The 15,576-nt window shown below is 56.1% G+C and overlaps 4 protein-coding genes across 4 annotated transcripts; 1 reads left to right on the top strand and 3 right to left on the bottom strand.

Annotated features, from left to right (window-relative positions):
• Positions 1-883: 883 nt before the first annotated feature.
• Positions 884-2,397, bottom strand: C8A04DRAFT_29262 (kinase-like domain-containing protein; the record flags this gene model as incomplete). The annotated part of the gene is made up of 2 exons (XM_062780950.1): positions 884-2,125; positions 2,203-2,397. 2 exons carry the CDS (start codon positions 2,395-2,397, stop codon positions 884-886), a joined length of 1,437 nt encoding a protein of 478 aa, XP_062636408.1.
• Positions 2,398-3,336: 939 nt separating this feature from the next.
• On the bottom strand, positions 3,337-7,776 carry C8A04DRAFT_37762 (uncharacterized protein; the record flags this gene model as incomplete). The annotated part of the gene is made up of 7 exons (XM_062783999.1): positions 3,337-3,547; positions 3,612-4,363; positions 4,423-6,297; positions 6,372-6,717; positions 7,220-7,480; positions 7,544-7,686; positions 7,741-7,776. 7 exons carry the CDS (start codon positions 7,774-7,776, stop codon positions 3,337-3,339), a joined length of 3,624 nt encoding a protein of 1,207 aa, XP_062636407.1.
• A 1,143-nt stretch (positions 7,777-8,919) lies between these two features.
• Positions 8,920-11,848, top strand: C8A04DRAFT_12707 (uncharacterized protein; the record flags this gene model as incomplete). The annotated part of the gene is made up of 5 exons (XM_062777430.1): positions 8,920-9,819; positions 9,886-10,282; positions 10,365-10,544; positions 10,602-11,356; positions 11,525-11,848. The coding sequence occupies 5 exons, from the start codon at positions 8,920-8,922 to the stop codon at positions 11,846-11,848; spliced, it is 2,556 nt and encodes an 851-aa protein (XP_062636406.1).
• A 675-nt stretch (positions 11,849-12,523) lies between these two features.
• Positions 12,524-14,887, bottom strand: C8A04DRAFT_29259 (Alpha/Beta hydrolase protein; the record flags this gene model as incomplete). Its single annotated transcript, XM_062780949.1, has 4 exons — positions 12,524-13,603; positions 13,737-14,418; positions 14,527-14,633; positions 14,738-14,887. The coding sequence occupies 4 exons, from the start codon at positions 14,885-14,887 to the stop codon at positions 12,524-12,526; spliced, it is 2,019 nt and encodes a 672-aa protein (XP_062636405.1).
• Between the last annotated feature and the right edge of the window lie 689 nt (positions 14,888-15,576).

Here is a 15,576-nt window from a genome sequence, read left to right as displayed (position 1 = left end):
GACATGTGCTCGGCTCAACCGAGCGCCCGCTTTTCGTAGTCCTCCTCGTACGGATAGTGTACAGACATACTTCGTAGACATGATTCCTCCATCGAGGCAGCTCCCGCTTCCCGGGACATTGAAAGAGGACGTCGGGATGTGGGCGTGTGGCTTTTCTCCAGCCCCACTAATTGTCGGACTTCGGGGCTTCGCATGGGCCGCGAGGGGTCGCAAAGGACTTCCAAAACCTCCGGCTTCCCGCCCCCTCGCCGTGCCTGACGAGGCGAAGGAACGAACGGCTTGGCTGTTTTCGGCCGAGTGCCACTCGGGGTGCCGGACAATCTCGGGAATCAGCTACATGGTAGAGTAATGAAGCGGGTTATCGGAGAGAGAGACACGCCCGTCAAGGTTTTGGGGAGAGAGTTGTTTAGGTTCGAACGGTTTAGAGGACTCGATGTAGGTGAAGAAGAGAAATGGCTTCTTCCCTGTCACAAGGTTACGGCATAATACACAAGGAATTCTGAGCACTTCATCGTTGACGGATTCAAGAGCTTCCACCAGCCGAAGTCCATAGTTCTTTTACCCTGGCGGGGGGAAGCATCACATGCAAGCCAGACTCACGGCAAGACATTAAGGTGTAAGACAAACATGCAAACACATGAGCTAGGACACAACAAGGAAGCCAAAGAAGGTTCATACTCAAGGATTGACAACGTTTGCTCCATTGACAAGCTGTTCCGCTTCAAATTCTTATCCACTCTCTGATAAATTGCTAGCAACCAACAAAGAAACATCACGTGTATATAAAGCACCCAGCTGGTATCAGCATCGACATAGTAAACCCCATCGCGATCATGATCATCGCCGTCGTCATCATCGTCACATTCCAACCACCCTCGTCGCATCACCTTCGCCCATTTCCACCTCCGCCGCCACCTGCACCGCTCCAAAGCCCCTTACTCGTTTCCACCACCCTGTTCGCCTCGCTTCCAGGCCGCAAGCTGTCGGGGACCGCGTTAAACGGTGCCGAGTTAGCTGTGGGTGGCAACTGGCCGATGTGCACTGCCTGTGGAGCGTCTTCCATATGGACGTCCTCGCTTCCGTTATTGGGCGCTCCGGCGTTGATCGCGTGCGTCTGAGTGTCGTATCCGCTGTCATTGCTATTGCCGGGTTGTAATTGCTGCTGCTGTTGCTGTTGGCCAAATGCGATACCGGAGTCGGGCTTCCGCGGGTTAGAGGAGATGTCCGTGGCTGATAGGTCCTGTGCTTTGTCCCCGGCCCCGTTTCCGGCCTCGTTCCCGGCCTTAGCCGGTTTGCGACTGCGTGCGCCGTTCATGAAACCACCAGCCTGGCCCTCGCGCAGCTTGTTGATGGCACGCACGGTGTCGATGGCGGCGTGCAGAGTGCGGCGGGCGTTGAAGTTCTTCTTGACGGTCGGCAACAGGTTGGTGCCTTTGTCGGCGCCTTCGCCGCCTTGCGCCCAGCCGGCGACGAAGGGGTGCTGCAGGGCCTCGTGCGCCGTCATGCGCTTAGTCGGGTCGATGGTCAGACACCGCCGGATGAAATCCTTGGCGCTGTCGGATACCCCGCGCCAGTACTCGATCGGCGTGAAGCTGTAGTCGGCGTTGAGAATCGCCTGCATCTCCTCGAAGTCGGAGTCGCGGTCGAAAGGGGTGTAGCCGCACAGCAAGAAGTACGTGATCACGCCGAGTGCCCAGAGGTCGACGGGCTTGCCGTGGCCCGTCTTCTTGAAGATCTCGGGCGCCATGTATCCTGGTGTACCGCAGGTGGTGGTCAGGACGTGGAATTGTTCTTCGTCCATGATGCGACTGAGCCCAAAATCGGCAATTAGAAGGTCGGCGTTGTCCTCGGGGGTGCGGAACAAGAGGTTCTCGGGCTTGAGATCGCGGTGGACGATGCCATGGTCGTGGAGGTAGGCGACGGCTGAGAGCACGGCGCGGATCAGGTCGGCGGCGTCCGATTCGTAGTATGACCCTTTGCGGCAGATGCGGTCGAACAGCTCACCGCCGAGCGCGAGATCGGTGACGAGATAGAGGTTGTTCATGGTCTCAAAATAGTCGACAAGTGTGAGGATATTTTGGTGGCCCATTGAGACCTTCTTGAGGACCGCAATCTCGTTCCGGACCTGGTGGTTCATTCCCCTAGGTTAGCGGAGAACAATAGGAACCAACGATACTCTACCCAATCCTTTCACAGACGTACCATGTGCTCCCTCCCCGCCATAAGCCTCTTGTTAATCACCTTGGCGGCATAGTACCGCCCAGTGTCGATGTGGATGCATTCCTTGACGACCGAGTACGAGCCGGCGCCGAGCACCTTGCCCACCTTGTACCGACAAGGTTGGACCTGCGGCTGCTGGCGGTCGCCCGCGGGCGCTGCTGCTGCGACGGCGCTCATGGTGGTATTGCGTGTCGGATCGAGGGACAAGACCAGGGCCGCCTTTATCGTTGGATTTAAGGAGGCCAAACGATTGGCGCGCGCGTTGGAAACAACCTGGAACGAGGGACAAGGCAATTCGAGAGACTGTGAAATGCGGGGTATTGCTGTCCCGCGCAAAAGGCAAGTCCAACGATCGTGTCGATGGTTCGGTACCTAGGCTAGGAATACTATGGTAGTGACTCGGTTAGAGGGCGCCCCATATGGAAGGGTGAAATGCTAGGGGTCCTACGTGTTGTTCGTCGTCCTACGATGATGAACTTGCAGGCGGAAGACCAGGCAGGCAATGCGAGGCTGGGTCGCTGCGGTTTCAGGGTCTCGGCCAAGCGGGGCAGGCTTCGCTAAACGTAACGAACACCTGAACGGTACTTATTGTACCTGAGATTAGTCCTGAAACAGCAATTGGGTAGCCCACGGTACCTTTAGGTACCTGAATCAACCCGTCGTGCTGGTGGCTAGCGGCCTATAGTTGATGTTGTGAATGGAACCTAGACGTTTGTCGGCCTGGTTGAGATTCCAAAAAAAAAAAAAAGGGAAAACGGATGCGAAAGGGCTTCAGACGCAGTGTCCCTTCAGCTCACTGCGGCGATTATTCTTATGTACGATCCTTTAATCAACCGCACCTTCTGATTCGTGATCCATGACCAATCACAGTTCCAACCACCCTTTCCCGCCCAATTAACATCCATCTCAGTCTGACATCTTGCATCTTTTCATGTACCAAGAACATCAGAGGAACGGAGATCGGCAACTTGGTCAATATACCCTCCTGGGCTGCCACGAAAAGGTAGGCTATTATATACATCCCTCGTTCTTTAAGGAGGACTTGGGTATCTTTAAAGTTAGACACGTCCGGATCTTCTTACAACCTACGATGTCCCCGGTAAATCGGCATAGTCTTCACCTCTGCTTCTCCCGCTTGGCCTTCTTGGGCTTGCTATGCCCTTTTTCACCGCGACTCGCCCGTTCGTCGTGCCCGTCCGCTTCCTCGGCCTTGCGCTTCGACTTCGACTTGACGCTCACGAGGGGATTCTCCTTCCCGCTCTTGGCCGCTTGCTGCACCCGTTTCTCTGCGTCTTCCCACGCGGCGTTGTCACCCTCAACCTCATACCTGATACACACACCTGGTTAGCACTGACATGGCTCCAATTAAGGAAAGGACGTGGGTTTCTCACTGGTCTAAGGGAAGCGAGTCGATCAGCTCCCTTTGCTTAGCTCGTAGCTGGCTCAACGCCTCGTCACCCCCTTGTTCAAGCTCGTCTTCCAAACTAGTCTCCAGGCGTGCAAACTTGCTGTTGACCACCTCGTCGTCGTGCAATCCCGTGGCGTTTTCTCGGCTCACACCGACCTTGTTCTGGTCTGGCATCTCCGCTGCGATCGACCCCGCGACCAGCGAGCTGAGGTGCGAGGTGATCTTCCGCATCACTTTGATGAAGACAGCCAAGAGCTGCGAGGTCCCAATGCCTAGCTCGCTCGCAACGACATCCACCTCCTTGCGCTGCATTCCAATCGCAAGAAGGATCACTTGCTGCAGCGTGCTCAGTTGAAGACCAGCCTTCAGCCGTCCACTGAAGTAGAGCTGTGCGATGGTGGGCATGAGGTCTAGGACGACATGGTAGTCCAGTAGCCCGTTGGCGTACGACTCGAGGCGTTTATGGTCGAATGGTGTCAGGAGCGAGTCCAGGTCAGCTTTGTTGATTTCGGAGGCTGTTGTGGATGGGTCGAGTCGGGCACCCGACTTGGCTGACTCCTCAATCGTCAGAGCTAGCTTGGGCTCAAAGTCACGGAACTTATAGGACAAGAGGGCGATAAATCGACGGTGGAAGTCATTAGCGAAGGCGCCGAGCCAGCTTGGGTCATTGCCATCCTGCAGCGGCCGGATCATAACACAGGTGTGTTCCCCTGTTAGTTCGTTTGCTGTTTGTCTCTGTACAGTGATCATGATCAGCGGGAATATCATACAAACGTACTTCGGGGGATACATACCAGGTAGACGGGGGCAAACGAGGCTCGCTTCCAAAATTTATGTAACGGTTGGGTCAAGCCGTAGCTGACACCCACGTAGTCGAGCTTCTCTGGACGGCGCTCCGACAGCTTTGCAAAAAGCGGAGGGAGCTCATTCATATCCCGCACCTTGATATCATCAAACAGACTGGCGCCGGCCAGCCCAGCCTCCGAGGCCTTGGGAACAGACCGCTGCAGGGAGCTGCGGCCATCCTCCGAAAGATCCGCAAACTTGCCCTCGTAATACTCAACCAGCAACTGAAGTGCCCTCGAGCCATACCCCATCGACATGTAATCTGGGTTAGTGGCGATGCGGACAACGCGAGCGCCCGACAGGGAAGCGAACTCGTCGTCTTGGAACTGCTGGCTGACCAGCCATGGGATCAAATCACCAGCAGGCTGCTGACCTCTACTCAGACTGTTCAGGATGCTCTGCTTGCTGATCTTGCCTTCCAGCGAGACTTGGATCACACATAAAGGCTCCGGCAGACGTCCTTCGACGATCGGGCCGGTGAGGGCGAAGAGCTCGTGTGCCGGCGCATCACTCATGAGCTGCAAGTCGTTGGGTGAGTTCTTGTAGTGGCTGGCGACGTAGAGTGCCACCATTTGCTGCAGGAACTTCTCTGAAACGGGGTGGAAGGAAAAGAGTGTGTCTCGGTTGACGTGCAGCAATTCGCACTGCGATGGATCCGGGCAGCCCTGCGTGCTGAGCTTGGATTTTGGCACTGTCGCATCCAGGCACAAGAGAGTATTGAGCCACTTCTCCACCTTGTCCCCTGGAGCGTAACGGATGGGCTCAGCGAGGGTAATCTCCTTGAGCGACCGCCCGCCAACCGCGCTGCTCTCCTTGGCCGCTCGCCCACTCGACCGATCCACCTCGACCGCCCCCTCACCGTTGGCGCTGACCCCGGTTGCAGATTGCTCCCGCAGTTGCTTGATCAACTTGAGCGATAATGACCGCCCCGTCCCTTCGTAGCCGCTAATCGTGGACGCCATAAACACCAAATAGGGGCCCATAAGTTTCTTCACCAAAGGCAGGGGGATGGCGGCAGCTTCGTCGATGACCACTAGCTCGGCCTGCCCGAGAACGTGGCTGTCCTGGGGCCTGATGTATTGGATGGTCTGCCGATGGTTCCTGTGGATGTTGACCCGAACGATAGCCTTGTTAAAATCGGGGTTTGTGGATTGGATGATGGAGTAATCGGCATGGTCCTTGTAGTCGAGCGCGTCGAAGCCCTTGAAAACGAACTCGAACAGCGTCTTCAAGTTTTCTGGCGACGGCGAAGTGATGAAGATGTTGCTGTACCCGTACGCGATGGCGGCAGCAATGGCCACACCCATAGCAGCGGATTTGCCACGACCACGGGCTGCGGTCAGGGTGACCGTGTTTCGGAGTGTCTTTTCGGCGATGGCGTCCACAAAGGTCAGCAGCGCTTTTGCTTGATCTGTTGTGCGAGCAAGCTTGACCAAAGAGCCTATCGGTTGTGTGTCCTGCAGCGAGTCCTTCATCTTTTCCAGCTCCAGCGCCGACGCGCTCTTGGGTTCATCTTCGTCTGGTGGCGGTAATGGCTTCACCCCCTTTCCGCCCGAGATCGGGAGGACGTTGAGCTCATCGTCAATTACGAGACATGACTCGCAGTTCCCAAGGGAGAGTATGAAACGCTCGTTGAATCTTGCGACAACGTCGTCGTGGGCTTCGGTCCGGTACCGCGAGTGGACGTCCATAGAAAGGGTGTAAAGCTGCTTCAAGCTGTTCATGCCCTTGAGCAAGAGCACCACCAAACCACCACCCTCGACCGTCTCGATCGTCCGCGCGAGAATATTAGGTGTCATGGCCTCGAAATCTTGCAGAATACACTAATCAAAATTGTCAATTGGACTCGTTTCCCTCAGTAGATATTGGTTCACAGTTTCTGGGGGCTCGGGCTTACCATGCCGTATGTATTACCCAAAACCTTTTCGGTCTCCTTATAGTAGACATAGCGAATATCGTGGAGGGAGATGAAAAGCTCGAAAGGGTCCTCAGAATTGGCCTCGCGTATCCCGCGCTTGATCTCCTTCTTGATCTTGCTTTCGCGTTTCTTTCGGTGACTTGTGAAGCCAAGGAGTTTGTTTTTGTATGCCCAGAGCACCGATTTGTTTTGTCTTACATCCATACTAGACATGATGTAGTATAGGTGGACGATGGCATCTTTGGATCGGTCGCCGACCACCACGAAGAAGCTGCGCTTCTTCTCTTGGAGGCCATTGCGAATGAGGGTGGGGATACGTGAGTCTCTAGGTTGCGCGAAAGAAAAGAGGGTTGAAATGTTAGTATTCAAATAAAGAGTCATAGGATTTGGGGAACTTCACGGCTTGCTTACACTGTCTTTTGGGTCGACATGGTCACGGCTGCTGGCGGGACAGAAGACGATCACAACGGAGGGGGCCCCAAGATTCAATGCGACCGATAGAGCTGGGAACTTGCGCTGCTATAGAATTATTTTTATTCTGCCGGTTTGTCTGGACTGCTGGATCCACATTTGACTTCACCGCCTAATGCAGGACGCTCGGGCCTTCATTCTCGAGCTCTCCAACTCTCCCAGGCCGAGGAGGCTTGGCCAATTACTCAAAAGAGGCCCGCCGGGAAGCTTTCTTTGAGCTTTGGAACTTTTTTGTTTCGAGTCTTCTTTGATTGGCCGCTTTTGCTCTGCATTGGGTTAACATGGGATAACACAAGGCAACCTCGTGGATTACAGCTGAGCAGGGAGGCCCCTCGAGGGCCCGTGTCTGCACTTACTGAGTTTCGCGTTGTCTGAGAACCGTTGGAGAGGTTTCTTTGGGAATTCTATGTTTGCCCAGTTCTTGGAGCTCTCGGAAAAGCTTTTTGCGGTTTTCCGTGACATTCGCATCACGGCTTCGGTGGACTTGGGCATGCATTGTCAAAGAGTCGTTCCATTGGGTGAAGTAACTGGAACTGCGAATATCGTCATGCAAGATGGTCGGCAGAACACGCAGCAGCGCCGTAACGGACCATCTCGTTGTTGCTTTAGTTTCAGTCCTGGTCCCGTCCCGTCAACACACATATTTCAGGTGCACAATCAAGGATCACGGCGGCACAAACTTGTTCACATGCTGTCCTCCCGGCCCGCTGGACCGGGAAAAGGAGGTTTCTCCTTGGGGTAGACTGCTTTCTTGAAACCGCTCGTACCATTCTCTTGCTTCCTTCAGCAGCTCTGGCTTAATACTAGCATGCCGGGGTTGGGGCTGAAGGCGAAAATGAGAGGCTAGAGGTGATGCTGTGAAAGCCCGCCTGAACACCCATAGATGACGTGCAATGGTCTGATGCGCTCCCATGTTGTGCTGGTGAATTCTTCAGGCACGCATTCGGTTTTGGAGAGCCAGGTGGTTCCAGACTTCCAGTGCCTAGAAGTCAGGGCTGTGAAAGGGGAGTCGGGGAAAGGGTGCAACATGAGCGTATTGGTTGACCATCATCCCTTTGGTACGTCGAGCGTTGAGGGGAATTTCAACCTAGCGCACCTGGTAGTGGTGACCGCACAACACACGAAGCAATGCAACTTTGCACCTTTAAAGTCGAGCCTCGAAGTGTTTTGTCGTGCCTCGGCAGGGGACCCGATAACCACATGTTGCTTAGGCACATATTCAAGACAAAGAAGCGGCCAACATAAGGCGCACACAGACTGTAAATCTAATACCCATGGTTGACACATGTTACCTTTATTATTGGCCATAAACCTGGCCCCATTCTGACGATACGAGGGCATGGGAATGAGTAGATATTTAGAATTTGTAAGTTCTTACAATTTGGACATACGCTTTATGTTCATCGGCCCCCACAGATGGAGGACGTGCTTGAAAAGATATTTTTTTCTTATCGGGGGTTTATCGTCCTCGCATCCCCACATCGCTGTTAGGTTTGTGCGTGTGCCTGGATTAGCACACACCATTGACCGCCTACGCCCTCTTGACGTCTCCCACTTTCAACCTCGAACAAAAAGTTTGCTCCATCGTTCCTTTCTCCCAGTTTGCACACCCACATATCAAAACGCGTCACGCACGGGAACTGAAAGTGGATTTTGAGGACGCGATCAATACATCACCCGAGGTTTAACCCCCCTCACTCTCCTTCTCTCTTTTCCACTTTCTGTTTTCTCCATCATCCAACAAACTGATCCCACTGCAATCAATCGCGGGGCGGCTTCTAACTTCCCATCCACGCCCGTTGTTCGTATCCGATTGTTCGCCGACTTTGACACCATCCGACACGCACACCCGCTGCCCAGGCCCTGGATTGATCATTCAACTTCTTCCTTTAACTTCAATTTTTCCGTCGTGAATCCACGTCTAGTCCTCACATAGTCTGTATCTACCTAGCCACGACACGGAATAGATTACAGCGACCACCGCTCTCATCGCCATCATTCCAGCACCCCTACAAGAGCCCAGCGGCTTTCTAGGGCGCCCCCTTACTGCATTTTGATGTCGGATCAATCACCCGAGGTCGTGGCCGCCGCCAACCTGACCCCCCTCTCCCCAATCCCAGTCTCTCCCGCAGCCGCCATCCAGAGCACGGTGGTTCCCAACCTCCAAGACCAAGCAGCGACGACGACGACTAACAGCGCGGCCGATCCCGCCATTGCCCTGTTTCCCCTCCAGCAACTTTCCACAATGGAGTCACAGACAGTATCGAACGAGACGCCCGACACGATCGTAGTCAGCGGGGACTTGTCCGACGGGTCGCAAGATGGGAGCGACGAGAGCATCGACTATGGCGAGGGCGAGGAGGGGCAAAAGCAGGACAAGACCGAGCCAGATGCAGCCAACGATGACTATGCCAAAACCTTTGATTCCCCCGCTGCTCATCATGAGGGCCAGAATGAGGCTGAGGCTGAGGTGGGGGAGCACGAGGCCGCCCAGCCTGATGTATCAATGGTCCCAGAATCCATGAATAGTCCGCTTCCGCCTGACTCTGCAGTCGCCCTCCCGGCTGTCCCCTTTGAACACGCACCTCGCGCACCCGCGCCCGCGCCCACCGCACCTGTTCCCTCGGCCCTGTCCCACACCAATGGTGAGGCCCCATCTACCAACGACTTGGCCCCACCATTCGAGCAAGCCAACGGCTCTGGAAAGCCGTGCACGCCCCTATCTCCAACGCAGAACGGCGTACCATTGTCCTCCACGGCTCCCGCTGCAGCCTCTGCCACCGAAGATGCCGAGAAGCCAAGCCCAGCCACCCCTACTTCCAAGACAGCCACCGCAGCCAGCGCGCCCCCCACCCCGATGGATGAAGATGATGCCGCTGTTGATATTCAGAAGCTGGTAGACGACATCACTGCTAACGCCGCCGCCTCGGACTCACCCCCCGCCGCACCAGCGCAAGTCTCTCCTGTTGCTATCACCACCGCCCAAGTACCCGTCGAAGCACCTGCCCAGGTACCTGCTGAGGCCGTACCCGTACAAGCTCCTGTCCAAGCTCCGCCGGCCTCGCTGCCTGTATCTCACCCGCCCTCACTACCCCCCAAGCCCGCTCTCCCAAACCCTCCACATAATCTGCCCGCCATCCCCCCAACTCACTACTCGTTCCAGTCCCGCGGCCACAATGGCTCGGCAGCCTTAGGCAGCCCTAGCACACCTCACGGCGCGTATTCCGCCAACGACGGCGTTTCTTCCCTGCATGGCGGATTTGGCGGCGCTTCCCACAACAACGCCCACCATAGCGTGCCCCCTCATAGTGGAGATGGATCGTCCCAACAGCTTTGGGAGCAGTTCCAAGCCGACGAAAAGCGATACACATCGGAAGCCAAGTGGGAGAGGTTTCCGGAAGGCTCCCGCATCTTTATTGGTAAGCTCGCACCTGTCGTCATCCCGTTTGGCGCATATTGTTCTTCCCCAACATCCTGGGCCTTACACTCACCACGATGTAGGGAATCTATCGAGCGAGCGAGTGTCAAAACGCGAGGTGTTCGACGTGTTCCACCAATTCGGCCGGTTGGCGCAGATCTCACTAAAAAGCGCCTATGGTTTCGTCCAGTACCACACCATTGGCGAGGGCCACGCTGCGATGCAGGGTGTGCAGGGCATCGAGCTCGGGGGACGCAGGATTCGTGAGTATTAACCTCCCACATTTCCCGGTTTTCTTCATCCGACTAACCACTAGATAGACCTTGAGATCTCCCGGACGCAAAAGAAGGGGGGCGACAAAGACCGTTCGCCAGACCGCCGAGGTGGGCCGCGGGGTTCCCACGGCAATGAGCGCTTCGAGGGTGGTGGGGACCGTAGCAGCGGTGGTTGGAGACGAGACGACTATCGTCCAGGGCGCTCCCCATCTCCACGACGGAATGACCGCCGCGGTGCCCGAGAGAATCGAGAGGGCCGGGACAGTACCTTTTCCCGCGACCGCGAGTTTGGCGGCCATCAACGCCGTCGTTCGCGCTCGCCTCAACGCTTCAGCCGCTACGGAGACGACTCATACCGGCGCAGGAGCCCAAGCCCGCACAGACGGGCCCCTTCAGACGCTGGAGACCGGTTCGACTTGCCCCGCCGCTTCGGGGCCGATGTTCCCGACGTCCAGATTCTCCTTCTCCAGGAGGTCTCGCGCGACTTTGTGGCCTGGGTGCAGGGTGCCTTCCATAATAAGGGCTTGAAGACCGACGTCATGTACCTCAATCCCCGGTTCCCTCGCGAGACGGTCTTGCAGCGCCAGGTTGTCGAAGGCGTACACGCCATCATTGATCTCGACTACGGCGCTCAGGCCAAAGGCAAGATCCCCATCCAGGTCTTCATTCGGTCCGGGGGTAGTAGTGTCCGATTCGAGCTGTACCAGGACGTAGACCCGCCCATCGCGGCAGAATTGGTGGCGAGGGAGAAGAGTCAATCGGCAACGCAACAAGCCGCCGTCCAGGCACAGGCGGCTCATGTGCCACCCAACGGTTACGGGCACCCCGCCCAGGCACAGGCTCCCCCTGCGGGTTATCATTACCAATATCCTCCACAGACGGCCCCTCCTCCTGGGCCACCGCAAGCAGCAGCGCCGGGCCCCGACCTCGCAAGCATGGTCGGCAATCTCGACAATTCCTCCCTCCAGGCACTCTTGGCTTCGCTACAGACGCCACAACCAGGCGGCCAGCCACAGCAACAGCCATACCCGGGCATTCCACAGGTTGCTGCCCATGCGGCGGTTGGAAACGCGGCTGCGCAGATCGACATGAACGCGCTGTTAGGGAATCTGCGAAATGCAGCGGCAGCGCAACCCGCTGTGCCAGCACCCGTCTCAGCTCCCCAGTATGGAGCTCCGCACGGATATGGCGCGCATCCCGCGGGTATTGGTCCCGGCGGGTATGGGGGCTTGGACCCGACACAGCAACAGGTCCAGACGATCATGGATCAGCTGAAGCGGAGTGCTCGCTAAGATGGGATAAAACAGGTAGTTGTTGGGACCAAAGCCATTACCTGGCGGTTTACAATGTATAGAGAGCAGAGCACCTGTATTCTGTGGCGTTGTTTTTTTGTTTTCAGAAAAAAAAAACCCATCGAGGCAGAAAAGAGGGGAAAGGAGGATTTTAAGGAAGAATGCGTCCAAAAAGCTTTTGCGATCGGACCAAACGGTTGACAAGTCCGGGTTCCATTTCCTAGGCAGTCTCGGCGTTTTCGATTCCTTCCCTTTTTTCTCTTTCTGTCCGTTGTTTTATTGTTTGGTTGCCTTTCCCTTTTCTTCAAACTATTTTTACAGCAGGCCTCAAAGGCGTTTAGGCACGGTACGACTGTCTTTTTGTTACGCACCGGGACTTGGTTGGGTCGTGGGCGGCGGAAATGGGTCGGGCTGGGGGGTACCGGTTGATATTTTTCTACCGTAGCATTTTGCTATTGTACGTACGTAGTGTAATACACCCGTTGAAGATGAAAGCCCTTGGGCAAATACCAGCTGCGCTCGCCGTAGTGGTTGAGAACCAACTGATTCCTGATACCCGTAACCCGGTCATTACACGGTATCCTGCCTAGGCTAGGTACTACCTACTCGAGCTAATCGAGTCACAGGTGTGTACTTTACCAGTCACGCTCCCCCCCGGTTATACGGGCCCGTCATTTACAGCTCCTCGCTATCCATCCCGTTCTCCACAACCCGCTGGCTCCCGTCATCCTCATACTCAAAATACACCTCCCCACCATCCTCCCCACGCCGTCCCACAACAAAATAGTCCTTCACCACGGCCGTCCCATCCACCACAGTCCGCCACACCTCCGGCTCACAGCTGCCCGGCACCAGCACATAACACCGCGGGCGCGGAAACTCAGGCACAGTACTACGCACCGTCCACGCGTCACGCAACCCGCGGTCGGTGGTATACTCCTCATCCACACGCACGCGGCCCGTCGCAATATCCCGCCGCGCGTTCGCCCGCTGAAAAATGGCGTGGGCCGCCGCCGGCTGGTAAGCGGGCACCTCGTGGCCGGATTGAAAGACACGGGTGAAACTGAAGCGCCCCGTTTGCCGGGTGAGACCAAATGATGTCTCATCCTCGTCCTCATCCCCGCCTTCATCCGGGGTAAGCACCAGCGGCGTATACAGCGCCTCCGCAAACCCTTCCGCCCCGCGCCACGGCACCGCCAGACTAGTCCGTTCCCCGTTCAGCCAGTTCGCGCCATAGTCCCGGTCGCCATACACCAAATGCACCTGGACCTTCTCCTCGTCGTCATTGACGTCCTCATCCAACAACGCCGCAAGCGTCTCGAGGTACCCGCCCCGCAGGATATCGAAGCTCTCTTCGAAAACCTGGTTTGCTGCTTCTGAGACGGCGGAGTAATTCACGGGTACGCCGAGGGCGGCGAGGGTGGAGGAGGAGGTGAGGTAGCCGTAGAGGTGGGGTGGGGGAAAGGGGTCGCGGCGGGGGTGGGCGATGTCGAATTGGGCGCGGCCGGAGATGGAGGGGAAGGTGTCGAGGAGGGCGGCGTTGAGATCGTGGCTGAGGTTGGAGCAGAAGGCGGTGATGGTGTCGTTGAGGGGTGGGGGGGCTGGAGGGTCGGAGGGGTCGGTGTGGATGGGAATGGGGTGCGGGCCGATGGCGGAGCGGCAGGTGAGGAGTCGGTCGCGCCAGCCGTCGGGGCGGGTCCAGTTGTGTTGGAGGGCGGCGTGGTAGGTGCTGTTGTAAAGTTGGAGGTCGTAGGTCTAGGCTTGGGGGTTAGTGTACCATCGCTGGAGCGGACAACTTATATAGACAATAAAGGGGCCTGGGGGTTAGGGTTGGGGTTGGGAATCAAGTGTTTAAGAGGTCGTAAACCTGAGAAACAAAGAGACTCACATTGTTCACTGGAAACTCGATCCCAGCCTCAGCCAGAATCTCCCAGTCCACCGCGCCGTTGATCAGACCCAGCGTATCAAGATGCAACCGCCGCGCGCCGGGATACCGCTCCTTCAACCTCCCGTTCCCCGTGGCTAGCTTCTTGTTCTGCGTCTGGAAGAACCGGAAAATGCCCGGCCCATAATGGCCGCCGTAGCTCTCGGCCCAGAGACTGATCCTATCGTCAGCCGACGAATAGTGCGGGAAATCAGTCAGCCATGTCTGCAAGAAGTGCCACAGGGCGTGCGCCGACAACTCCGTGGTGTTGGTGGTCTGCGACCACTTTTGGCTGCCGACCGTGCCTATTTGGAACGTGTAGTTGGTCGCCGGGATGGCGTCGCCGCCGAAATCCGTGGGCGTGATGATGGGGGTGGACGGGTTGTCCTCGCTCAGCTGCACCGTCACGTTGGTGAGCACGTCGTACGAGAATCCCGTTTGCACGGGTTGATCGATGTACAGCATGTTGACTTCGTTGTTCCAACTCCACGGGTTCAGGTAGGTCGACCGGGAGTCGGCTCCGACAAAGCATGGCCCGTTCTCTTCCAGCAGGCCCATCATCGACGAGCTGCCCGGCCCGCCGTTGAGCCAGATCGCGAGCGGTGCATTGGCGGGGTCTTTGCGGGCTTCGAAGAACCAGAAGAATCTAAAAAGAGCAGAATATATAAGGGAGTGGTTAGCAAATCAATATTGGACACAAAATACCTACTGTTCGAAGTCTGGGTGTGTCTTATTGGGGGTGCTTGCCACCTACGTGTTGATGGGAAAGTCTTGCAGCCCTTCACTCCCCAGAAAGTTGGGCGGCAGGTGGACATAGCCCGAGTACGATTTGACCCCAGGAGTGGTCTCGCAGATACCGGGCTGATATCATTTTATTTTTATTTTTAGTCCATTTATTTTCATGTTGTAGAGGTGGGGATCATGATAGATGGGTAATTCGTCCCATTATTGAGAGTGCAACACACCTCCTTAAACGAGAGACTGAGATTCTCGTGGAACTTGGACTGCACCACCGTGATGCCCTCTCTCGGCGGTGGAAATTGTGCATGAGCGCCCGGCATGAGGGAGGAGAAGGCGCAGACCAAGCCGCTGCTGACGAGAGTCCCTCTCTTCATGGTCGACGGTACCAATTATTTAACAGTATGATACTAGCACATCAAGTGCACTTAAGAAATGAGAAAAAAAAGAGAAAAGACCACGCGATGCGTTCCTCTTGAGATTGGTACAGCCACTCTCCTCAAATGACCCGCCCTTCCTTAAAGTCTTTTAAAGGTTGTTTCAATCGCGATACTCAAAAGGCATGTGGATGGATGACGATGTGAGCCGCGTCAGAGTCGCATCAACTCCATTGCGGAGTGCGGGCAAGGATTGGATTTAGGATGCGCCCGCGGGCACTTGGCCCGTCGACCTGCCTATTTTGGGGATCGCGCAGTCCTATTGCAGCGGGCGTCGTCAGACCGCGACTGTTGAATGTATATAAGTCAGCTTGAATATTTGGGTTTCCGCGAATTGAACCAAGCGGGGGAGGGGGGAATGATACAATGGAGAAAAAATGAGCAAGAAGAGCGTCGTCACCATGTGTAACCAAGGCGAAAGGTCCTCATCACGACCTTCATTTTGACCCTTCGACACCGTTTCTCCTCATCGTCCCGAAGCGGAATTTGGTAAGCATTGAATTGTTCATCCGCTAAGTGTATGTCGCAATATTGGCCCCCACGAGGCTCTGAAATGGCGAGCTCTCGGAGCCCGCTTCAACTGACTGCCAAAACTCCACGGCAGCTGAGCTTGCCGAGTCTCGAAAGAA

This window comes from Dichotomopilus funicola (assembly GCF_033296635.1).
Source record: "Dichotomopilus funicola strain CBS 141.50 unplaced genomic scaffold C8A04scaffold_37, whole genome shotgun sequence".
NCBI classification, from domain to species: Eukaryota; Fungi; Ascomycota; class Sordariomycetes; order Sordariales; family Chaetomiaceae; genus Dichotomopilus; species Dichotomopilus funicola.
This window is presented reverse-complemented; position numbering and strand designations above follow the sequence as displayed.